This window comes from Rhinoraja longicauda, chromosome 1, assembly GCF_053455715.1.
Source record: "Rhinoraja longicauda isolate Sanriku21f chromosome 1, sRhiLon1.1, whole genome shotgun sequence".
NCBI lineage: Eukaryota > Metazoa > Chordata > Chondrichthyes > Rajiformes > Arhynchobatidae > Rhinoraja > Rhinoraja longicauda.
Window position 1 is genome coordinate 37,410,361 of NC_135953.1, and position 26,816 is coordinate 37,437,176.

At 41.6% G+C, this 26,816-nt stretch overlaps 1 protein-coding gene across 2 annotated transcripts in view; it reads left to right on the forward strand.

Moving 5' to 3' along the window:
* Positions 1–23,531, forward strand: part of ubap1 (ubiquitin associated protein 1) — a 36,568-nt gene extending 13,037 nt beyond the window's left edge. For both annotated transcript variants that reach the window (XM_078431774.1, XM_078431842.1), the window contains exons 4-7: positions 1,348–2,289; positions 9,505–9,702; positions 14,186–14,287; positions 21,261–23,531. In XM_078431774.1, coding sequence (XP_078287900.1) covers positions 1,348–2,289; positions 9,505–9,702; positions 14,186–14,287; positions 21,261–21,401 — 1,383 coding nt within the window. In that variant the 3' untranslated portion in view covers positions 21,402–23,531. The remainder of the gene's footprint in view (positions 1–1,347; positions 2,290–9,504; positions 9,703–14,185; positions 14,288–21,260) is intronic.
* Positions 23,532–26,816: the final 3,285 nt, after the last annotated feature.

Genomic DNA, 26,816 nt, shown 5'->3' on the forward strand with positions numbered 1-26,816 from the left:
AATACATTTTAAATATTGTACCTGCCTCAAGTTCCGCCTCTAATGTCTCATTCCATATACCCACCACCTTCTGTGTGAAAAGGTTGCCAGTGGTGTCCCTATAAAAAAAATCCCCTCTCACTTTAAACCTATACCCTCTAATTCTTGGTTCCCCTACCATGGGAAAAAGACTCTGCATTCACCCTTTCTATTCCCCTCAAGATTTAATACACGTCCATAACAATGCCCCTGTCCAAAAGCCGCCTTCTCCACCCTCTCTACCTGGGACGCCACTTTCGGGGAATAACATGTCTGTACACCCATATCTCTCTGCTTACAACATCCCCAGGACCCTACTGTTTACTGTTAAGGTCCTGCCCTGGTTTGACTTTCCAAAATGTAAACCCTCACACTTATTTGAATTATACTCCAAATATCTCACTGTTCCTTAATCAATTGTTCAAAATCCTGGAATTTCCTCTCCAACAGCATTGTGAGTATACCAACATCTGAAAAATGCAGCTCGCCACCACCTTCTCATGAGCAATTGGGGTGGATAATTAAATGCTGGCTCAGTCCACATCCCTTAAATGATTTTAAAAAAAAGTTATATCAGTTTTTCTCTCTTCAAAGGCTTGAATGTTGGTCTTTGGTTTTCAATTATTGCAACAACTCCAGCCTGCATTTTGCAGCATTAACATGCCTCCTTGTTTTATCTCTCCCAAACTGCCCTCATTAATATATTAATCAGATAGTTCCAAGGATAAGAATCAATTGGGCATTCTGGGTCTCATCATCTCGGTATATTTCCTTTGCCCTAACCACCTTGTTGAAACTTATCTATAATAATAATAAATTTTATTTGTCATATGTAGGTTGGCACAGGGTCAACCGTACAATGAAATGTATTTGACAAGACAACGGGTCACCTCAGCAGTAATATTCCAAGGATAAATAAGATTAAAAAATGACATTAGTAAGGTAAAAAGACAATGTTAAAAATAGTTTAAAAGACAATATTAAAAATAATCAACATATATGATTTGAAATGTGTTTATGAGTTCAGAAGCTGATGGCCTGATGGTAGAAACTGTTCTTAAGTTTGGTGGTATGTGCAGCCATACTCCTGTATCGTCTGCCTGACGGTAACAAGGAGAACAGCCTGCGTGCTGGGTGGCCGTGGTCCTTGATGATGCTGCGTGCCTTCCGCAGGCACCGCCAGTAGAAAATGTCCTGAATGGCCGGGAGACAGTTGCCAGTGATGTGCTGTGCCCATTTCTTTGGCTAGTTTTTGTGAAAACGTTTGTCATCTATGTTTCTTTCAAATTATTTGCAGGCATTTAATAGTGCTGTTTCTTTTTTTTGTAGTACGATTTCTCTTTAGAGAAGCAAACAATAAAATGGGCCAAAGAGATAAAACAAATTAAAGCTGCACAAAAGATGGCAAGTTTAAATAGGGAAGCTACTTCATTGACAGCTGAATCTGAAGTCATCTTGGAGAGAAAAGGTGGAATCCAATCCACTGATGGACTACATTCTTCAGCGTTTCAACTGCCTTTTAACCCTTTATTTGCTGACCTAAGGCATAGCAAGATTCTAACCCCATTGCCAGCTAACAGCAATACATTGAAGCAAAAAGATCCAAGTCCCCCCAATGCAACTAAATTCAATCTTGCAGATTTTGAAAATGAAGAAGATCCTTTTGATAAACTGGAATTGAAAACACTCAATGATAAAGAAGAACTCAAAAATATTCTTGAAGTTCAAGCAAGTTCACGACCGATGATCATTCCACAATTGAATAATGGCCTAAATGAGCAGATTGTAAGATCCACAGAAGCATTAACAAGCCCAGAAGTGCAGGTCTCAATAGAGGAGGCCACCTCAGATTTCAAATCGCTTCATAAGCCAAATGGCCTCATAAATTTGCCACAGTTGGAGAGCTGTGAAAAAGTGCCCTTTTCTGCCAAAGTATCTCTCCCGCCTGCTTCCTCGGTCAGCAATATCAAATCTCTATCATTTCCTAAACTGGATTCTGATGAGAGTGAACAGAAGACTGCTAAGTTTACTGGCACTTTCCACAGCACAAGCCTACCCAATGGCACTTTGTTTAGTTCAGTAAAGAACTGTGAGCTGTACAAGGGCAGTGGTTTGAATGGACATAACCTCCCTGTTGTATCCATGCGTTCTTCGTCAAGTTTTGACCTTGGGATTGATAACCACACCGGAGCGCTGTCTTCCAAGTACAAAATTCCATCAGTTCTGTCAACAATTGGAACAGAGCAATCCTCTCAAAGCATAGCAAAAGTGGTAAGATATTGTTTTGTCGTTAACTTTCTAAATCTGCATATTGGTTACTCAAAGTATTTCTATAGTTATTCAAATCTTCAGGAATGTTAAAACTATTTTAATTGTTTCCTGTTGTACAATTCACAGAGATTATACAATTGCTGCAGTGAAGTTTAAGTTGATTGAATCAGTTAATATTTCAATCTAATTTGGTTAGATCTTTCAGAACTGTTGACTTTAAAGTCTGTTTATTGTTACTGCCTGTTGCTTGAAGGAAGAGGCTGCTATTCCTACAATTAGCATGGCGGCGGAAAATTGATATTTTGTTTTTTTCCCCTCCTTGCATCATACTCCAGAAATTTTCTTTAATTTGGTAGTCTATGTTGAAAGAACTATTGCTGTTGTCACTGATTACTTTGCTTCAGAATTACAATCCCACTGCTGTCCATATTTGTGCATGTTACATCGATTCACTTCAATGTCATAATTGATGTTTGTAGCCCAGTTCATCTGTGTTTGTATTATGGATATACTTATAATTTATTTGTGTGGTGTAGCATCACTGGCAAGGCTAGCCTTTATTACACGTCCCCAAAGCCGGCACGGTGGCGCAGCGGTAGAGTTGCTGCCTTGCAGCGAATACAGCGCCGGAGACTCAGGTTCAATCCTGACTACGGGCGCCGTCTGTACGGAGTTTGTACGTTCTCCCCATGACCTGCGTGGGTTTTCTCTGAGATCTTCGGTTTCCTCCCACACTCCAAAGACGTACAGGTATGTAGGTTAATTGACTGGGTAAATGTAAAAAAATGTCCCTAGTGTGTGTAGGATAGTGTTAATGTGCGGGGATCGCTGGGCGCCGCGGACTCGGTGGGCCGAAGGGCCTGTTTCTGCGCTGTATCTCTAAATCAAATCAAATTGCTCTTGAGAAGATGGTTGAATTACAATAAACATTGCAGTGTGGGTCCCCCGCAGTACCTTTTGGGTAAGGAATTCCAATAATTTGATCAAGCCTGAATGAAGGATTGGCAATATGTTTCCAAATCGATCATACTAAAACACTGGTTTATTGAAGAGTGCAGAATGGAATATTAGGAGCAGTACTTAACATACCCTCAAATGAGATGCCAACCTTCTTCCAACAAACATAAAGCATCTCCAGTAAATAGCCGGTACATTGCAACTGCTCTAAAAGACTTAACTAAATTGGAAGACAATAGGTGTTCACAGGGTCCAGTGGACATTCAATGATTTAAGCTATAGTGTTCCAGAGGCTCAGACCAACAATCCAGGAATATGGTCAAGTCCCAATTCCAGAATTTATTTTCCAATTCCAACCAGAACAAACTGGTTTTAGGAACAATGACCACAATATTGCCCATAGAATTACCAAATAATTGTAAAAACAGTCTGCTTCACTAATGCTCTTGGGCAAGGAAATCTGCCACTTGGGGTTGAGAGGGAAAGATTAATCAGCTATGATTGAATGGTGAAGTAGACTCGATGGGCCGAATGGCTTAATTCTGCTCCTATAACTTATGAATACCTTTATTCAGTCTGGGCTGTTTGTAACAAGTTTTTAACTCTCAAATGTTTTTTGAAATGAGCCATTCAGTTATCGTATCACCCCTATGTTTCGCTTGAAAAATAATTTTAGAAACACAAACAGAAATGATGTGGGCATCAAATTCAGATACAGTAAGTTGTTCCAAACCAGTTGATTCTACAAAGCCCTCCGCATATATATCTGGGGCTCAAGTCAAAATGGGGAGAGCTCTAAGCTCGCCCCACAGATTAGCTAAGCAGCAGCCTGACATGGTATTTATGTAACCATACCTTTATGGACAAAATGCCAGACATCTGTCACAATCTCTACATGTACTCTGTGCTGCTGGCAGGGCAGTCTCACTGAAGGAGAGGGCAGTACCATGATGTACAATTGGGAGGGAATTACCAAGGGACTTCACAGCATTGACTTCTTAGCATAGCATTACCATCACTAGGCTGGGGACCAACAATATCCAGGGAGTGGGCAATCACTGATAGAAACCTAGTTGGAAGAGCCACCTAAAAATTGTGTTGGGTATACTGCAGCAAAGTTACTTCCTGAAACCCCTTTCCTACATCCACAAGGCATAAATCAGGACCATGATAAAATACTCCATTTACCTGGTTGAGTGCAAATTGTCCAATTGACATCATCAAGGACTAAGCCTGACTGGTAGTTCATGATCGGCAGTTAATTTTCCACTCTAAATGTTCATTTTCACTACACACATAATTCATTCCTTCCATCACTGGCTCGCAGTGGCTGCAGTGTTTACCAAGTACAATTGCACTTGCCTTGACTGCTCCACCATTAGTTCCCAAACCTGTAATCTCAGCCATCAAAAAGAAGAAAGAAATGAGAACGCAGCCAATTGCTTGTTCTCTTTTAAGTTGCACAGCATTCCGACTTGGAAATACAGCACTGTTCCTTCATCTTGGAACTCCCTACCCAACATTGCTCTGGGAGTTCTTCACCATAAGGATCGCAGCAGTTCAAAGATTATTCACTACCACCTTCTCAAGGGCAATTTAGCTTTTATACAGCGTGGAAACAGGTCCTTCGGCCCACTGAGCCCATGCCAACCAATGATCACCTGTACATTAGTTTTATCCTACATACCACAGACCATTTACAGAAGCCAATTTACTGAAGCTAATTAACCTACAAATCTGCATGTCTTAGGAATGTGGGAGGAAACCAGACAACTCGGAGAAAACTTATGCGGTCACAGGGAGAACGTACAAACTCTGTAGATACAGTACCACCCATAGTCAGGAAAGAACCCGGGTTTCTGGCGCTGTTAGGCACCAACTCTACCACTGCATCACTGTTTTCCCCTTAATTGGGGAAGAGAAAGACCTGGACAGTTTTAAGACATGAGCTGGTAGGTAGTAAGTAACATTCACCCCAAAAGAGTGCCAGTGACATTCAGATCCCAAAAAAGATAAAATATCAGTAAACTTGTCCTTCTCAGTGGCAGAGATCACAGGTGATGGATGCTGGAAACAAAGTCTTGATGAATTGTTGCATACCTCTTGTAGATGGTACAAATTGAAGCAATGTCTGTCGGGAGTAAAGGGAATGAACATTTAAATTGCTGGATAAACTCAAGCTAGCTGCTTTTTCTGGTTAGCATTGGGCTTTTGTTCTTGTTGGGGCTTCAGTCATCCAGGCAAATGGAGAAAATTCTGTGTCGCACTCCTTACACGAGTATGGCAGATGGATGGAATGGCATTGAGAAGTCGGGAGGTAAGTCACTTGCCATAGGATATCTATGACATGTTTTTGATCTGTTCTTGGAGCCGCTGTGTTTATGCAACGGGTCTGATTAAGGATTTTGGTGAGGTACCTGACACTGGGTTGATTCTGTTATGGATGTTTTTGCTCATGATTATGCTGCATAAATATCACTTGCCCGTCAGCAGCCAAGCCTAATTGTTGTTCTTGCTGTATGCAATGTGCATTGTCTCATTTTCTGAGGAGTTGTGAATGGAACGGAACACTGCAACTGTCATTGAACTTAGTTGCCTCTGACGTTTAAGAGATTGAACAGAAAATCATAGATCAGAAAACCGTAGAACATTTTATGATGTTGGAGGAAGTTGTTCTGTCAATCATGTCCGTGTAGTCAAAACAGACCTATCGTAATCTTACTGGCCAGCATTTGATCTATTGTTCAGATGGTCACGAGTCATCAAGTACACATGCTGCTTCAATAAGACAAGAGTTTCTCTCTCCACCGCCCTCTTAATCAGTACATTTCAGACCTTCTCCACTCCCTGCCTTTACATCTCAGACCTTCTCCACTCCCTGTCTTTACATTTCAGACCTTCTCCACCAGTCTTTACCATTTACTTTAAATGTAAGCCCTCTGGCTTTTGCTGCCTTTGCTATTGGAAACACTTCATTCCTTTTTACTCTATCTGAGACCATCATAATTATATATGGCTCCATTATCTTCTCCTAACTCCTTTGTGCCACAAACAGCAACCCCCAGCTAGGGCTCCACATGAGCCCCAACACCAGCTTGTTTTTTCTCAGATGGATTTAGATTTAGGTTTGTTGTTGTGTGTATCAAGATATGGTGAAAAGCTTTGTTTTGCATGCGGTCCAATCAGATAGATAATAAAACTAAAATACAATCTGTGACACACCTAAACATAAATGCGGTCAAGTCAAACTCACAATACATTAGGTGGAGCAAAGGGAAAGATAAAGTGCAGAATAGTTCTCTGCATTGTTGCACAAGGTCCAAACACAAAGTCCAATGTCGGCAATGGGGTAGTGTAAATTGGCCAGTGCCCCATGTTATAGAAGCACTGGTCAGAAACCTGATAACAGGAGAGGAAGAAGGTGCACGTTTTTGAGCTTCTGCCCGATGGGAACAGAGGAAGAATTAATGATAGGGGTAGGACAAGTCTTTGATTATTTTGGTTGCTTTCCTGAGGCAGTGTGGGGTGTAGATGGAGTCAATGGTGGGAAGTTTGGTGTATGTGATGGATTAGGCTATAAAGATCCTTATTAAATTAGTTTGGGTACCTTGATTCACAGCATGCCTATGGCACAAAATAACATAATTTGAAAAGCTAACTGACAATGTCATTTATAACGATGAAACAAAAATATACAATTAATGTAATGGACTCCCCTTTTCAGGCTGCAATGAAGTAGTAGTATTTAAGGAAATTTATCCCTTGACATTTGAACAAAATGATTATTTTATTACATTCAGTCCCTTGCAAGGGGTGACATAGTATCAGGAGATGTAGAGTCAGTATGGATAAAACTGAGAAATTGTACGGGTAAAAAGATCCTATGGGAGTTATCTACAGGCCCCCAAACAATAGCCTGGATATAGGGTGCAAGTTGAATCAAGAGTTAAAATTGGCATGTAGCAAAGGTAATGCTACGGTGGTTATAGGAGATTTCAACATGCAGGTAGACTGGGAAAATCAGGTTGGGGTACTGGACCCCAAGAAAGGGAGTTTGTGGAGTGCCTCTGAGATGGATTCTTAGAGCAGCTTGTACTGGAGCCTACCAGGGAGGATGCAATTCTGGATTTAGTGTTGTGTAATGAACTGGATTTGATAAGGGAACTCCAGGTAAAGGAGCCTTTAAGAGGTTGTGACCATAATGTGATACGTTTTAATCTACAATTTGAGAGGGAGAAGGGAAAATTGGAAGTGTCAGTATTACAGTTGAGCAAAGGGGACTGTGGAGGCATGAGGGAGGAGCTGGCCAAAGTTGACTGGAAAGAGACCCTAGCAGGGATGACAGTGGAACAACAATGGCAGGTATTTCTGGGAATAATACAGAAGGTGCAAGATCAGTTCATTCCAGAGGAAGAAAGATTCTAAGGAGACCGTGGCTGACAAGGGAAGTCAAGGACAGTTTAAAAATAAAAGAGAAGTATAACATAGCGAAGATGAGCGGGAAGCCAGAGGATTTGGAAACTTTTAAAGAGCAACAGAAGATAACTAAAAAGAAAAGATGAGGTACGAAGGTAAGCTAGCCAAGAATATAAAGGATGATAGTAAAAGCTTCTTTAGGTATGTGAAGAGGAAAAAAATAGTTAAGACAAATGTGGGTGGCTTGAAGACAGAAACAGGTGAATTTATTATGGGGAACAAGGAAATGGCAGACGAGTTGAACAGGTACTTTGGATCTGTCTTCACTAAGGAAGACACAATCTCCCAGATGTACTCGTGGCCAGAGGACCGAGGGTGATGGAGGAACTGAAGGAAATTCACATTAGACAGGAAATGGTGTTTGGTAAACTGATGGGACTGAAGGCTGATAAATCCCCAGGGCCTGATGGTCTGCATCCCAGGATACTTAAGGAGGTGGCTCTAGAAATCGTGGATGCATTGGTGATCATTTTCCATTGTTCTATTGATTCAGGATCAGTTCCTGTGGCTTGGAGGGTAGCTAATGTTATCCCACTTTTTAAGAATGGAGAGAGAAAACAAGGAATTATTGACCAGTTAGCTTGCCATTGGTGGTGGGGAAGATGCCGGAGTCAATTATAAAAGAAGAAATGGCGGCACATTTGGATAGAAGTAAAAGAATCAGTCCGAGTCAGCATGGATTTACGAAGGGGAAATCATGCTTGACTAATCTTCTAGAATTTTTTGAGGATGTAAGTAGAAAATAGACAAGGGACAGCCAGTGGATGTAGTGTACCTTGACTTTCAGAAAGCCTTTGATAAATGTCCCACAAGTGTAGCGTAGGTTCACATGGTTAATTCCCAGGATGGCGGGACTGTCATATGTTGAAAGAATGGAGCGACTGGGCTTGTATACACTGGAATTTAGAAAGATGAGAGGGGATCTCATTGAAACATATAAGATTATTGAGGGATTGGACACGCTAGAGGCAGGAAACATGTTCCCGATATTGGGGGACTCCAGAACCAGGGGCCACAGTTTAAGAATAAGGGGTAGGCCATTTAGAACAGAGATGAGGAAAATTTGTTCACCCAGAGGTTTGTGAATCTGTGGAATTCTCTGCCTCGGAAGGCAGTGGAGGCCGATTCTCTGGATGCTTTCAAGAGAGAGTTAGATAAGCTCTTAAAGAGAGCGGAGTCAAGGGATATGGGGAAAAGGCAGGAACGGGGTACTGATTGTGGATGATCAGCCATGATCACAGTGAATGACGGTGCAGGCTCGAAGGGCCAAATGGCCTACTCCTGCACCTATTGTCTATTACTGTGTTATTTGGCAGGAGCTCGGGAAGGTACATTGGGAGCAATTGTTATTGGGTAAGTGCATATCTGACATGTGGGAGTTGTTAAAGATCAGTTGATCTATGTTCAGGACCGGCATGTTCCAGGGAGGAGAGGAGGGATAGGTATGGCACATGAATATACAGAGAATGGAGGGATCTGGATTATGGGCAGGCAGATATGAGTTGATCTTAGCATTGTGTCCGGCACAGACATCAGCTGCGGAGATGGTTCCTGTGCTCTACTGTTCTATGTTTATTAGATTTACAGGTTTGAATTTAATTTGGTAAGTAACTTCTCTTCTAATTATTACATAAAGCAAACGTGCTTTATTCTGTACTATCAATAATATTTTCCCATAAGTTTTAATTTTGGACATATCTTTAGAAATGTATTTACTTATTCTGTAAACCAACTGTAAAGCTATACCTAGTTTATCTTTGCTGTTTTTTGTCTTCTAAATAGGTTAATTCTCAAAACCACCCTGCTACCGAATTGTTCATCACTAATGCTGGAGATGTATCAAAGAGATTGGAGTGTCTTGATCCACTTCAAGCATTAACACCAAGTGAGAGACAATGTGCAGAAACTATAGTTGGCATGGGATATTCCTGTGAGAATGTAATCAAAGCCATGCAGAAACGAGGAGAAAACCTAGAACAAGTAAGGCTTTTTTTTAACATTCAGCAAAGGACAAGTTTTATCTTTCTACTCTTTTCAAATAATAGCAGGATAATTTTGTTAAATTAATTAATATGTTTATTTGTACAGAATGAGAGCAATTGCCTTTCTTTATCTTCGTTCTCTTTGTCGGAGATGGAAATTTCCAGTTTTAAAGGAAGGTTAAATAGTTCAATAGTTTGTTATACATGTTCTAAAGGAGGTGGGTAAAGACTACTATCGGTAGCTATTTGATATGACTTGTACCTCCTGGCGGAGCACTTAGACTTTGAGAATAGTTCCACAACTTTAGCGATTCTTGTATATTGTCTTAGTGGACTATTTCTATAAACTTTGTACTTAATCCGAGATTGTGTTTATGTAAAGTAATACTTTACTGAACTGTATGCAAAAAAAAAAAATCTCTCTACCTCGGTATATGTGATTATAAAGAACCAGTGAACCATACCGATGGGTTTTGAATGAATTAATACTTTATTGTCACTTGTGACGAGTCACGGTGAAATTCTTTGTTTTGCATACTCAACAAATGGTGCTGACAAAGTTACAAAATATTCCATGCCTTGTCTTCCTTTGTTCTGCCCCCTCCCTCCCTCATGCTAGGACCTCCTTTTTGCCTATCTCCCACAAGGCGGCACCCCCACACCGGGTCCTCCTTTTTGCCCACCCCCCTCATGGTGGTATCCCCACACCGGGTCCTCCTTTGTTCCTGGTGGCTCGACCTGCAACATGGATTACTAGTTGGAAATGCATTTAAGAATTTGTTAACTAGCTGTACAAAGAAGTAGATAACTCGTTGATATATATGTTGTATCCCATTTGAGATGGGGGGGAACACAAGTTCTAATTGGCTTACAATGAGACGTGGGTGGATTCATGAAGTGAACTTCCAAAGGAAAATTGTGCAAATAACTAGAACTTATTACCATGTTACTGTTTAATTGAGTGAAACCGATCTACTCCTTCTCACTGAAGCATTCCTTTACCCCTCAAATTGATAAAATATCCCAAATAAGTTAGCCTGCGTTTGTCCTGTAATACATAATTGGTGATAAAATGGGAATGTTCGAAGGTTCTGAAGGAAGGTCATTGTTAACAATTTTCTCTCTTCACATGTGCTCCTTATCCTTTGAGTATTTCATATTTCCAGCAATTGCAGCAATATTTTTCTTTACAATATAGGTGCTTCAACTGAAACAGTCGTTAATTGCTGTTTAGCACAAAGAGTACTGTTAAAATGGTACCGTATTGAGATTAGTTTCTTTAGAAAGGAGGCAGAATTGGCACTGACTCCAAATTATATCAGAAGAATGGAGACACAAGAAACTACAGATGATACACCTTGAGTAAAATATAAAATTCTGAAGTAACTGAGTGGGTCAGACAGTGAGAATGGGTCAGCATCCCTGCTCCAGGGAAAGGTTTCCTACTGTTTACCTTATCTATGCCCCTCAAAATGATGTATACCGATCAGATCCCCCCCCCCCCCCCCCCAACCTCATCTCCTCCAAGGAAAATACACCCTATCCTTCCTTATAAAGGAAGTGCATTGTCCCAAGCAACATCCTAATGAATCCTGACCAGTCAAGTTATGTCCAAAGTATGGTGACCAGAACTGTACATGGTAATCCAGCACCCATTTTATAAATGGAAAAGTAACCTATTGGTCCAAAACGCAGCCGCGAGACTCCTGACGGGAACCTGTAAAAGGGACCACATCAGTGGCCTCTCTCCACTGGCTCCCAGTACAGTACAGAATCAACTTCAAGCTCCTCCTATTTAAATACAAAGCCCTAACGGGCTTTCCCCCCCCCCCCCCATATTAAAAATCTTCTAACCCACCACTCTATCTCCAGGTCCCTCAGGTCAGCCGACTAGGGGCTACTGACTATCCCACGGTCTAGGCTTAAGCTCAGGGGTGACCGCGCTTTTGCGGTTGCAGCTCCTAGACTGTGGAACAGCATCCCTCTCCCCATCAGAACTGCCCCCTCCATCGACTCCTTTAAGTCCAGGCTCAAAACCTATTTCTACTCCCTAATGTTTGAGGCCCTCTGAGGAGGCGCTGTGAACTGTTTATGTATGTGCTATTATGTTTGTGAGCCATTGTATGTTCGTTTCTTAATACCTGAACTGATGTACAGCACTTTGGTCAACGAGGGTTGTTTTTAAATGTGCTATACAAATAAAATTGACTTGACTTGACTTGACTTGTATTCCGTGTCCAGCAAATGAAGCTAAAAGTATTCCATATGCCTTTTCCACTTTGTCTATCTATGCAGCAACGTTCAGGGATGCTTGGACTTTATACCAAGGTCACTCTGTTGCTTAATAATCCCTGGGCCCCTACTATTCATTGTGTATGCCCTCCCCTTATTTGTCAAACTTAATCACCTTGTATTTGTCAGGTTAAATTCCATCTGCCATTGTTGTGCCAATTTTATCAACTGATCATTCTGCAGTCTAAGACTATCCTGCTGAGAAAAGAACACGAATTTTCAGGCCCTGCAAACTTACTAATTATGCCAACAACATTTGCATACAATGTTATTGTATTATAATTGTGGACAGTCCCGGTGGTGCACTGTGGTCACAGACTTGCAATTGCAAAAACATTCCTTCATCACCATCATCCTCATCAGTGGTAGGAAAGCTATTGGAGAGGATATTTTTTCGGTTACAATTTATTCCCCATTTGGAAGAGAATTGATTTGTCAGCATAGCTTTATTTGCGGCAAGTCACGTCTTACTAAATTGATCAACTTTTTTGAGGAGGTGACGAAGGTGAACAATGGGGGTAGGGTGGAGGAAGTTGGCTCCATGAATTTTAGTAAGATGCATGGGATGATCCACAGTGACTTTGTCATTTCGATTCAGGAGTGCCTTACTCATAGAAGGTAGAGGATTGTGGTTGAAGGAAAATATTCAGGCTGGAGTCTTTGACCAGTGGAGTTCCATAGGGATTTGTCCTGGGTTCTCTGTGATATACACCGATCAGCCAAAACATTATGACCTGATGAGCCGAAACATTATGACCACCTGCCTAATATGCTGTTGGTCTGTGTGCAGCCCCATTCCTCCCGTGACCACCATTAAAATTTTCTGCGACTTGTGCCACAGTAGACCTTCTGTCGGTTCGGACCAGACGGGATAGCCTTCGTTGCCCTCGTGCATCGATGAGCCTTGGGCGCCCAACACCCTGTTGCCGGTTTGTGGTTTGTCCCTCCTCGGACCATTGCTGACCGGGAGCACCCCACAAGCCTTGCTGTTTCAGAGATGCTCTGACCCAGTCATCTGGCCATAACAATTTGGCCCTTGTCAAAGTCGCTCAGGTCTTTACTCCTGCCCATTTCTCCTGCATCCAATACATCAACTTCAAGAACTGACTGTTCACTTGCTGCCTAATCTATCCCACCCCTTGTCAGGTGCCATTGCAACAAGATAATCAATGTTATTCACTTCGCCTGACAGTGGTCATAATGTTTTGGCTGATCGGTGTATATAAATGACTTGGATGGGAACATAAATGAATTGGTTAGAAGGTTTGCAGATGACACAGATGGTAGATATTGGGGTCGCAGACTGAGGTTTGCTGTCAAAGCATCAAGCGGAATGTAGATCAGCTACGGAAATGGGCGGAGAAATGGCAGATGGTGTTTAATCCGAGCAAGTGTGTTGTGTTGCACTGTGGGAGGTCATGTGATAGGAGCAGAATTAGGCCATTCAGCCCATCAAGTCAACTCCACCATTCAATCGTGGCTGATCTACCTCTCCCTCGTTAACCCCATTCTCCTGCCTTCTCCCCATAACCCCTGACACTAATCATTTGTAAAGGGAAAATATACAATTAATGTCAAGACCCTCAACAGCATTGATGTATCAAGGGATAGAGGCGATTAAGGCAGAATTTCCATGTGGCGTTTGACAATAGTTTTACTTTTTTAGTTTGAGATACAGCGCAGAAACAGGCCCTTCGGCCCAGTGATCCCCACACATTAACACTACCCTGCACACACTAGGGCCAATTTTATACCAAGTTAATTATCCTACAAACTTGTACGTCTTCAGAGTGTGAAGAACTCGGAGAAAACCCACGCAGGTCACGGGGGGGATTGTACAAACTCCGTACAGACAAGCACCCGTAGTCAGGATGGAACCCGGATCTCTGGTGCTGTAAGGCTTTAGCTCTACCGCTACGCCACCCTGCCACCGATAAACCTAAAATCTAACCAAGAACATTCTAATACTTTTTGTGAGGATGTGATAGCCAGTGAAGGTAATTTAGGATATTAGCAGAGCCAGTAAAATGACTTTCCTTTCATTGATTTGAATATCAAACACCCTGTGCTTATTACGTACCTTGTTGTACCTCTGCAATAGAGAAACAATGTTCCGCGATTGTGAAGCAGTTCTTGAAAGAAAATTATTTTGAGTAGTGCAGCTGTAAACTTTATTTAATCATTTTCAGGTGCTTGATTACTTGTTCATTCATGGACGACTCTGTGAGCAAAGCTTTGAACCCACACTCGTAGAGGAAGGTCTAGAAATCAATCAGTGTTCAGAGCCAAAGGTAAGTTGAGCCTCAATATGTGCTTAAATGATTGTTGAATGTATCTTTACATGATTAAAAATCCTAAGTTGGGTGTAAATTAGTGCCACTGACAAGCTATGAAACTGAATTCAGTAAATTTACTAGATTTATTGAATGCACTTTTAATTCCCAAACTTTAATCAAAACAAATTGTACTTTTGTTTAATTAAGACATATTTTCAAACTTAAATACAACTTGAAGTTATATGTTGCTTTAAATTAGTATTACATGCGAAGGTGGCTAAAATGAGCAAGTTCGGTGTCTGAGTAAATAACCAAAACTAATTCAAAATGTCGATTAAGGTTTTTAATATTGATGGTTACTATGCCAAAACTTGGGGTTATTTCAAAGAGTGGAAAAACTACACAATTAATTTAAAGACGTACAGGTATGTGGGTTAATTGGCTTGGTGTAAATGTAAATTGTCCCGAGTGTGTGTAAGATAGTGTTAGTGTGCGGGGATTGCTGGTCAGTGCAGACTCGTGGGCCGAAGGGCCTGTTTCAGCGCTGTATCTCTAAACTAAACTGGTGAGCAAGGATCTGGTCTCCTGTGAATCTATGATAATTGGCTTATTATTAGAGGCCATGCAGCTGCCAAGATCTTGTTTTGCTTTCCTAACCCCTTTACTACTTTTTCATCTGTTGGGAGGCTTCTTTAACACTTACCTCTCTACCAGTGCTTGTGGTCATCTGCCCTCATGTGACCAATGGCTAAGGCAGTAGTGGGTTAAAATAGCATGGCAGGGTGTTGTATAAAAATCTAGGATAATTATTAAGTGCAGTACTGAAGGAGTGTTGCACTATTGGATTGTTAACTGAATCTGTGGAACAAGACCCTGTCCACCAGAAGTAAAGGATGTTGTTAAAGGAAAGTGCGCAAAAAAAGATGTCACCAAATGTGGAGGGTTTGAGTTATAATGAGAGGCTGGGTAAGCTTGGTCTCTTTTTCATGGAGTGTAGGAGGCTGCAGAATGACTTTGTAGAGGTTTCGGTGACGGTGGACATGCAATGGAAGGTCGCATGGATGAACTACAACAAGTGTTCATCCCAGTTTGGCAAAAGAACAAACCAGGAAAGGTAGTGCACCTGTGGCTAACAAGGGAAATCAAGGATAGTATTAAAACAAAAGATGAAACATAGATTCGCCAGAAAAAGTAGCATACCAGAGGACTGGGAGAAATTCAGAGTCCAGCAGAGGAGGACAAAGGGCTTAATTAGGAAAGGGAAAATAGATTATGAGTGAAAACTGGCAAGGAACATAAAAACTGACTGCAAAAGCTTTTATAGATATGTCAAGAGAAAAAGATTAGTTAAGACAAATGCAGGTCCCTTGCAGTCGGAAACAGGTGAATTGATCATAGGGAACAAGGAGATGGCAGACCAATTGAACAAATACTTTGATTTATTCACAAAATGCTGGAGTAACTCAGCAGGTCAGGCAGCATCTCGGGAGAGAAGGAATGGGTGACGTTTCGGGTCGAGACCCTTCTTCAGACTGATGTCGGGGGTGGGACAAGGGAAGGATATAGGTGGAGACAGGAAGATAGAGGGAGATCTGGGAAGGAGGAGGGGAAGGGAGGGACAGAGGAGCTATCTGAAGTTGGAGAAGTCGACGTTCATACCACCGGGCCGCAAACTGCCCAGGCGAAATATGAGGTGCTGCTCCTCCAATTTCCGGCGGGCCTCACTATGGCACTGGAGGAGGCCCATGACAGAGAGGTCAGACTGGGAATGGGAGGGGGAGTTAAAGTGCTGGGCCACCGGGAGATCAGTTGCGTTAATGCGGACCGAGCGCAGGTGTTCAGCGAAGCGATCGCCGAGCCTGCGCTTGGTTTCGCCGATTATAAATAAGTTGACATCTAGAGCAGCGGATGCAATAGATGAGGTTGGAGGAGGTGCAGGTGAACCTCTGTCTCACCTGGAAAGACTGTTTGGGTCCTTTGATGGAGTTGAGGGGGGAGGTGAAGGGACAGGTGTTGCATCTCGTGTGGTTGCAAGGGAAAGTGCCCGGGGTTAGGGTGGTTTGGGTAGGAAGGGACGAGTGGACCAGGGAGTTGCGGAGGGAACGGTCTCTGCGGAACGCAGAGAGGGGAGGGGATGGGAAGATATGGCCAGTGGTGGGGTCCTGTTGTAGGTGACGGAAATGTTGGTGGATGATATGTTGGATCCGCTGGCTGGTGGGGTGGAAGGTGAGAACGAGGGGGATCCTGTCCTTGTTGCGAGTGGGGGGGAGGGGGAGCAAGAGCGGAGCTGCGGGGTGTAGAAGAGACCCTAGTGAGAGCCTCATCTATAATGGAGGAGGGGAAGCCCCGTTTTCTGAAAAACGAGGACATCTCGGAAGCCCTAGTCTGAAACACCTCATCCCGGGCGCAGATGCGGCGTAGACGGAGGAATTGGGAGTAGGGGATAGACTTTTTGCAGGGGACCGGGTGGGAAGAAGTGTAGTCCAGATAGCTGTGCGAGTCGGTGGGCTTGTAGAAAATGTCCGTCACTAGTTTTTCTCCTTTGATGGAGATGGTGAGGTCCAGAAACGGGAGGGAGATGTCAGAGGTAGTCCAGGTATATTTAAGGGCAGGATGGAAATTGGAGGTGAAGTGTATGAAGTCAGTGAGTTCTGCATGGGTGCAAGAGGTAGCACCAATGCAGTTGTCGATGTAGCGGAGGTAGAGTTCGGGGATGGGGCCAGTGTACGTCTGGAACAGGGATTGTTCGACGTACCCGACAAGGAGGCAGGCGTAGCTAGGGCCCATGCGAGTGCCCATAGCTATGCCTCTGGTTTGGAGGAAGTGGGAGGAGTCAAAGGAGAAGTTGTTGAGGGTAAGAACCAGCTCTGCTAGGCGGAGGAGAGTGTTGGTCGATGGGGATTGGCTGGTTCTACGGTCGAGGAAGAAACGGAGGGCTTCGAGACCATCCTTGTGGGGGATGGAAGTGTAGAGTGACTGGACATCCATGGTGAAAATGAGGGAGTGGGGGCCTGGGAACCGGAAGTTATCCAGGAGATGGAGAGCGTGTGAGGTGTCTTGGACATAGGTGGGGAGGGATTTAACCAGGGGGGATAGGATACTTTGGTTCTGTCTTCACTAAGGAAGACATAAACCGTCTGCCGGAAATAGCGGGGGACCGGGGGTCTAATGAGATGGAGGAACTGAGGGAAATCCAGGTTAGTCGGGAAGTGGTGTTAGGTAAATTAAATGGATTAAAGGCAGATAAATCCCCAGGGCCAGATAGGCTGCATCCCAGAGTGCTTAAGGAAGTAGCCTCAGAAATAGTGGATGCATTAGTGTTAATTTTTCAAAACTCTTTAGATTCTGGAGTAGTTCCTGAGGACTGGAGGGTAGCTAATGTAACCCCACTTTTTAAAAAGGGAGGGAGAGAGAAAACAGGGAATTATAGACCAGTTAGCCTAACATCGGTAGTGGGGAAAATGCTAGTCAGTTATTAAAGATGTGATAGCATCACATTTGGAAAGTGGTGAAATCATCAGACAAAGTCAGCATGGATTTACCAAAGGCAAATCATGTCTGACGAATCTTATAGAATTTTTCGAGGATGTAACTAGTAGAGTGGATAAGGGAGAGCCAGTCGATGTGTTGTATCTGGACTTTCAGAAGGCCTTCGACAAGGTCCCACATAGGAGATTGGTGTACAAACTTAAAGCACACGGTATTGAGGGTTCAGTGTTGAGGTGGATAGAAAATTGATTGGCGGACAGGAAGCAAAGAGTAGGAATAAACGGGTCCTTTTCGGAATGGCAGGCAGTGACTAATGGGGTTCCGCAAGGCTCAGTGCTGGGACCCCAGTTATTTACAGTGTATATTAGTGATTTGGACGAGGGAATTGAATGCAACATCTCTAAGTTTGCGGATGACACGAAGCTGGGTGGCAGTGTTAGCTGCGAGGAGGATGCTAGGAGGCTGCAGAGTGACTTGGATAGATTAGGCGAGTGGGCAAATGCATGGCAGATGCAATATAATGTGGATAAATGTGAGGTTATCCACTTTGGCGGCAAGAACAGGAAAGCAGAGTATTACCTGAATGGTGACCGATTGGGAGAAGGGGAGATGCAACGTGACCTGGGTGTCATGGTGCACCAGTCATTGAAAGCAAGCATGCAGGTGCAGCAGGCAGTGAAGAAAGCGAATGGTATGTTGGCATTCATAGCAAGAGGATTTGAGTTTAGGAGCAGGGAGGTTCTGCTGCAGTTGTACAGGGCCTTGGTGAGACCGCACCTGGAGTATTGTGTGCAGTTTTGGTCTCCAAACCTGAGGAAAGACGTTCTTGCCTTAGAGGGCTAACAGAGAAGGTTCACCAGATTGATCCCTGGGATGGCGGGACTTTCATATGAGGAAAGACTGGATAGACTGGGCTTGTACTCGCTGGAATTTAGAAGACTGAGGGGGGATCTTATAGAAACATATAAAATTCTTAAGGAGTTGGAGAGGCTAGATACGGGAAGATTGTTCCCGATGTTGAGGGAGTCCAGAACCAGGGGTCACAGCTTAAGGATAAGGGGGAAGTCTTTTAGGACCGAGATGAGAAAACATTTCTTCACACAGAGTGGTGAGTCTGTGGAATTCTCTGCCACAGAAGGTAGTTGAGGCCAGTTCATTGGCTATATTTAAGAGGGAGTTAGATGTGGCCCTTTTTGCTAAAGGGATCAGGGGGTATGGAGAGAAGGCAGGTACAGGCTACTGAGCTGGATGATCAGCCATGATCATATTGAATGGCGGTGCAGGCTCGAAGGGCCGAATGGCCTACTCCTGCACCTATTTTCTATGTTTCTATGTTTCTAAAATGATGAGGAACTTGGATAAGGTAAATAGCAATGGTCTTTTCCCTAGGGTGGGGGGGTGGTCTAAAATTAGACCGTAGATGTTTGTGGGAGGGGAAAGATTCAAAAGGGACCTGAAACTTTTCCACTCAGTAGGTAGTGTGTACATGGAATAAGCTCCCAAAGGAAGTGGAAGAGGCAAGTACAATTATGAAATTTAAAAGACACTTATTTAGGTACATGGGTAAGAAAAGTTTGGAGCGATATGGCCCAGGCACAAACAAGTGGTACTATCTTGGTTAGGTAACTTGGTTGGCATAGACAAATTGAGCCCAAGGGTCTGTTTCTGTGCTGTGTAGCTCTATGGCTAAAAGTTACCAGAGGCACTGTTTTGAAGAAGAGCTAGAGAAGGGATTTTAGCCATGTTTCCTCTAAATCATCATCACTGAAACAAATTACTTGGCTATGTATTTGGCTTTTGTTGATTGATAAAACAAGCAGACTGCAGATTGGATGGTGAATTTCCTGCATTACAACAATGCACTTTAAGAAGTTCTTAATTGCCTGCAAAAGGGGAGTAGATGAAGATAGATATTGAAGCCCAGTATGAGACAATAGACAATAGGTGCAGGAGTAGGCCATTCGGCCCTTCGAGCCAGCACCACCATTCAATGTGATCATGGCTGATCATTCTCAATCAGTACCCCGTTCCTGCCTTCTCCCCATACCCCCCTGACTCCGCTATCCTTAAGAGCTCTATCTAGCTCTCTCTTGAATGCATTCAGAGAATTGGCCTCCACTGCCTTCTGAGGCAGAGAATTCCACAGATTTACAACTCTGAGTGAAAAAGTTTTTCCTCATCTCCATTCTAAATGGCCTACCCCTTATTCTTAAACTGTGGCCCCTGGTTCTGGACTCCCCCAACATTGGGAACATGTTTCCTGCCTCTAATGTATCCAACCCGAAACAATATGTTTCGATAAGATCCCCTCTCGTCCTTCTAAATTCCAGTGTATACAAGCTTAGTTGCTCCAGTCTTTCAACATACGACAGTCCCGCCATTCCTGGAATTAACCTAGTAAACCTACGCTGCACGCCCTCAATAGCAAGAATAACCTCCCTCAAATTTGGAGACCAAAACTGCACACAGTACTCCAGGTGCAGTCTCACTAGGGCCCTGTACAACTGCAGAAGGACCTCTTTGCTCCTATACTCAACTCCTCTTGTTATGAAGGCCAACATTCCATTGGCTTTCTTCACTGCCTGCTGTACCTGCATGCTGCCTTTCAGTGACTGATGCACCAGGACACCCAGATCTCATTGTACATCCCCTTTTCCTAACTTGTAATCCAGGTGTTGGGGAAGAGAAATATTAGGTAAGCACTATTTTAGAACATAGCACAGGAACAGGCTCTTTAGCTGATGTTTGATGCCAAATTAAACAAATCTCTGCCTATGTGATCCATATCCCTGCAGATTCATGTGCCTACCTAAAAGCTGCTTAAACGCCACCATCAGATGTTTCCAATACCACTGGCAGTACATACCAGCCACTCATCATGTAACATTAAGCATAGATGCCCTGTAACATTAACTCATCTCTTTAAGCACCGATGTTGTTTGACCTGCAAAGTATTTCCAGCATTTTATTTCAGATTTCTGAAGTATTTTTATTCAATCTAACTAAAGTTATTTAACAATTTGTAAGTTACCTGAGTAATGAAGATGTACTTAATCTTTTAGGCTGTGGTCTTAGCTTTGCACTTTTTGTGAATTTAATGAGTTTAGGCTGCTAGTCAATTTCAGAGTAACTTTGAGTAAGCAGAATATACAAGAATAGCCTACCAGAATTGAATTATTAATGGCATGCATGGTTGATTGTCATTTTTTGTGAATGTAAAAAAAATTGGGAAAATAAAACTGATTCAAGATGAGTTTGAGCATCTGATTTAAAAAAACCAAAACTGTTGAAACTCACCAGTGTTAAAAACACATTTTACATCTTGACTTTGTATTATAAATATGTGTTGCAGAGAAGCAAAGGATTGTAGATTCTAGAATCTAAAATAAAATCGGAACATAGCACACACCTTGTCATCACTGTTAATTTGTGTGCTCAATTATGTCGAGAATGAAATCCATTCCGCCACTTTTCACTTGCCTTCCATCTTCTCTTTCAGACCCTGGAGTTTCTTCACCTCATGTCTAAATTCAGAGAAATGGGCTTTGAACAGGCCGTTATCAAAGAAGTTCTTGTTCTTCACAATAATGACCAGGAGAAAGCTCTGGAAGACTTAATGACCCGCGCAGGAGCCAGCTGAAAGCATCTCTTCTATCTCTGCTTGATTGAGGGTAGAGAGAAGACACAATTCATCCCACGTACTATTCATTTTCCAGCTCTGTTGATACATGTGGCTGTGTATTTCTTTTTTTTATTTGGAAGGGTGGGTAGGGGATGAGTAAACAATGCTTCATAAAAAGTCTAAATTGAAGAAGACAAAGTCCAAGATGTCTGTGGTAGCACTCTTAATGTTTTTACAGTTTACCCGGATCACAGGGACATGAAATAATATGGCTGAAGTATTTTTCACTCGTCATTCTTAACTAGAGAAATATCTATTTGAATGTTAATTTTTCGGAGCTCTGCACTCTATCCCATTCCTCTTCCAGCAACAATAGTACAACATGTGCATCTGCACTCTTGCAGTGCAGTTTGGTTTGGTATGTGGAAAAGCTGGATAATAGCCATTTTCCAGGGTTAAATCTGCTTTTTGTCCTCTGTCAAAGAAAACACTTACTGGACTGTAGGCTATTATAAAGATGTATATGATTAAGTAACCTATAGTGCAATAGGAATTATTAGACTGGGACTAGTCTGTCATCTGTCACTGGCTGGGTGCTGTGTTACCACCTATGCATTATGTTTGCAAAACACAATGAATGGGCAGAAAGAGCAAATCTCTCATTTTTAGCAAACAGGAAATAAAATGAGCAAACCCAGCCTTGATTTGCGCTCCATCCCTCAGTGGGTCGGTTTCATATAGATTCCCTTATAGGAAATCTATTCGTAGACTCTGAAAAGAATTGCAGCGTGAGGTAAAATTTACATCTCCTTAAGCACTTTCTTTGATTTGTCTGGTTGCCGCTGCACTTGTTTTATTTACACTCGTCAAATGTGACATTATGTCTTCCTCACTGCTGTAGTTCTGGAGTGTTTATTTACTATTAATCTTCATTATTAACTGCAACAGATTATTTTTCTTTGCGTATTAGAACAGAAATTGCATTGTTCTGTATTGTAACATTTCACAAAACTTTGAATATCAGAAGCATTTCTGAACCTTAAATGCTAAAAATTTTGTTTCTGCAAAAACAGGTACTAATAAAACTTTTAAAATGTGTTTTTGGCTTTAACACTAAAATTTTAATTCAGATCATTCTACTTCAAAAGATTGAACAATCTCAAAATTAAATTAATGAGAAAACAAATTTACGTTTTGGACATTCTTCAAATTGAAGGGGAGAACTTTCTCTCACAGTTGAGTATTTTTCTGGTGCAATCCACATGTGGAATATAAATCCTTATCTGCCCGTAAATATCCTGACTCTATCCACAAATGAAAACATTAATATCTTTGAAGTAAATTGGAATCGGGTATTGAGAGATAGTTGGAGTAGAATGTATAAATAAATTTCAGTCCTCCTAATGTTTATCCTCATTTTTAGAATTCTAATCAAAAGTCTTGAATGACTTGATCAAAATGCTCATGCTATAATTACATTTAGGTGGGGCAGTCGGCTGCTGCTCTGTTTCAGCTGGTAGGGATGTCAAATTGACGAAAGTAATTGCAATTATTTGATGGAAATACTTGCTGGAGTAAATGCAAATGAATAGATTATTTTTTAAAATGTTATTGAGGCCCTTGCTAAATTGGAGATTTATGGAAATTGCTATTTTGCACGCTTATATCTCTGCTGCAGTTGTTCTAGGCTGGATCCTGGATGCTCAGTTCTGCCTCGCTCATCCCCTCCTCACTGAATATCACCCTCGCTTAACTCCAGCCCCATGATGCTGGATCCCTCTTTTTCCTGTTTCTCGCGTCTCTCCTTGTCTTTCTCTTCCCCCCACCTCTCAGTGGTTGCATGAGTGGAGACCATGGAGAGGGATTAGCCTGGGTCAGTGGCCATTAGAGGGCAGGATAAGGGATGGCATGGTGAATGTATCGAAGGCGTATGAGCTAGTCACCTCACTACATAAGTGAGCAACAGTCAACTTGTTGTTTGAACCTGCACAACGGACTTGATCTGCCAGGGCTTGGGGCCCTGGTATAAAATGGAATAAAGTACTCCATTCCTCTGGGTATCAATGCCAAATGCCACTCCTCTCTCTCTCATCCCTACTGAAGAATGATGGTTGTCAACAGAGGAAGGACGGCAGCAAATTTTTCAACAGGATATCAACAAGTCAGGCAGCATCTGTGGAGGGATTGGATAGGCAATGTTTTGGGTTGGGATCCATCTTCAGTCCAACCCAAAATGATGCCTATCCATTCCCTCCACAGATGCTGTCTGACCATCTGAGCTGCTTCAGCACTTTGGTGTTTTTCCTCAAGATTCCAGCATCTGAGTTCCTTGTGTCTCTACAAGATATCAATATTAGAAGGGGTTGCAATTTTATACTTGTCTACAATTGGCTACAGTTTTAAAATCTGCTAAAGCAGATTAATTCTTGACAAGAATAATCACTGTTAATGGAGATTTTAAGAGATCAAATTAACTGGGTTAAAATATTGATGTAGCTAATTGTGTACGATTGCAGCTGCAAAAGATGCAAGTTTGCAATTTGAAATAATTTAAAGGACAATCAATTTTCTCATTGGATGTACTCAGTAATTCACTTTTTGAATGGTCTTCAATCCCAATTCCTTCTGACACTAACCAATGCTTCTCCAAAAGTCTGTTTCTTTCCTTCCCTAAAATAGATTTTTCTAATTTATAACCCCTGCTACTTGAAATGCACAAATACCTTGTCCAAATTTATAAATTATTCCATTCACTACTCCTGAATTCCCTTCCAGTAACAATGTCTGTACTTGGCAGATAAAACAGAGTAATAAGTTTTAAGATGTTTCACAGGCATATCTAGCAAGATTTGACACCGAGACACATACACAGTATTTTAAGCATTTCCTGTTTTAATTCCAGAATACAGCTTCATGCTATCTGAAGCTATAGTCACCATTGGTGGGAAAACTAAATATAAAGATGGTCAAGGAACTACAGTGCCTTCCATAATGTTTGGGATATTTATTTATTTGCCTCTGTACTCCACAATTTGGGATTTGTAATAGAAAAAATCACATGTGGTTAAAGTGCACATTATCAGATTTTATTAAAGGGTATTTTTATACATTTTGGTTTCACCATGTAGAAATTACAGCTGTGTTTATACGTCGTCATCATCCCCCCCCCCCCCCCCCCCCAAATTTCAGGGCACCATAATGTTTGGGACACAATGCTTCACAGGCATTTGTAATTGCTCAGGTGTGTTTAATTGCCTCTTTAATGCAGATATAAGAGAGCTCTCAGCACCTAGTCTTTCCTCCAGTCTTTCCATCACCTTTGGAAACCTTTATTGCTGTTTATCAACATGAGGACCAAAGTTGTGCCAATGAAAATCAAATAAGCCACTATGTGAGAAACAAGAATAAAACTGTTAAAGACATCAGCCAAACCTTAGGCTTACCAAAATCAATTGTTTGGAACATCATTAAGAAGAGAGCACTGGTGAGCTTACTAATCACAAAGGGACTGGCAGACCAAGGAAGACTTCCACAACTGATGACAGGAGAATTCTCTCTATAATAAAGAAAAATGCCCAAACACCTGTCCGACAAATCAGAAACACTCTTCAGGAGTCGGGTGTGGATTTGTCAATGACCACAGTCCACAAAAGACTTCATGAACAGAAATACAGAGGCTACACTGCAACATGCAAACCACTGGTTAGCTGCAAAAATAGGATGACCGGGTTTGCCAAGAAATACTTAAAAGAGCATCCACAGTTCTGGAAAAAGGTCTTGTGGGCAGATGAGATGAAGATTACTTATATCAGAGGGATGGCAAGAGCAAAGTATGGAGGAAAGAAGGATCTGTTCATGATCCAAAGCATACCACCTCATCTGTGAAACATGGTGGTGTTATGGCCTGGGCATGTATGGCTGCTGAAGGTGCTGGCTCACTTATCTTCATTGGGAAACAATTCGTGAAGATGGGAGAATATCAGTCTGGATATTTGGACATTGTGTGTGGAGTCCCCCAGGGGTCAGTGTTGGGTCCTAAACTCTTCATCATCCACATCAATGATGTATGTAAATTATCAAAAATATTGAAATTCATCCTATTTGCTGATGACACTAACATTCTTGGTTCTGGTGAAAATTTACAGCAACTTTTGGACAGTATCACCTCAGAATTTTGCAAAATTAAAAAATGGTTTGACATTAACAAATTATCACTAAACTTGAGCAAAACAAAAATTATGATATTTGGGAACAGTAAAATAAACAATCAAGCACAGGTACAGATAGAGGGTGTTAACATAGAAAGTAAATGAAACTAAATTCCTTGGGGTGATAATAGATGAAAAAATTTGCTGGAAATCTCACATTAAACATATCCACAGTAAAGTATCTAGAAGCATTTCAGTTCTGGCCAAAGCAAAACATTTCCTAGATAACAAATCACTTCGCATTCTGTTCTGTTCACTAGTTTCATCTTATTTAAGTTACTGTATAGAGGTGTGGGGAAGTGCATATATAAGTTCACTACAACCACTATTCATACTGCAAAAAAGAGCCATTAGAATAATTCATAATGTCGGTTTTTGTGAACACACCAACTCATTATTTATAAAGTCTAAAATAATCAAATTTTATGACATTGTGGAATATCAAACAGCTCAATTCATGTACAAAGTGAGAAACAATTTGCTACCAAGTAACTTACAGGAAATGTTTTATGAAAGAGAGGGGGGGTATAATTTAAGGGGAACATTAAATTTCAAGATTCGCAATACTCGAACAACAATGAAATTATTTTCTATATCAATCAGTGGAGTAAAGCTATGGAACAGAATGAATGCGGAATTAAAACAATGTTCAAACATCATCCAGTTTAAAAACAAATATAAACATGATTTTTTCTAGGTACAGTGAGGAGGGGGATTAACAGTCACCAGGGGTCTACATATAATAACACATCATTATTTAAATAAGTATATCTATATGAACATATAAGGGTGTATGAGTATTTTTGTATTAATATCTGATGCTTGATAAATATTGATTAGGGAATGGGGGTAGGATTAAATAAGTTCACACTTCTTCCTACTCCTTTTCGCACATGTTAAGTAATGGATGAAATTCCTTGTATTTCTTCTGTTCTTTTGTTTATTTTGTTTTTTAATTGATGTCTTTTAACATGTTCGAAATAAAATGAAATGAAATGAAATAATACAACTGCTGATGGTAGTAGCAGAATGAATTCTGTATAGACACATCCTATCTACTCAAGTTCAAACAAATGCCTCAAAACTCATTGGTAGGCAGTTCATTCTACAGCAAGACAATGATCCCAAACATACTGCTAAAGCAATAAAGGAGTTTTTCAAAACTAAAAAATGGTAAATTCTTGAGTGGCAAAGTCAATCACCTGATCTGAACCCAATTGACCAT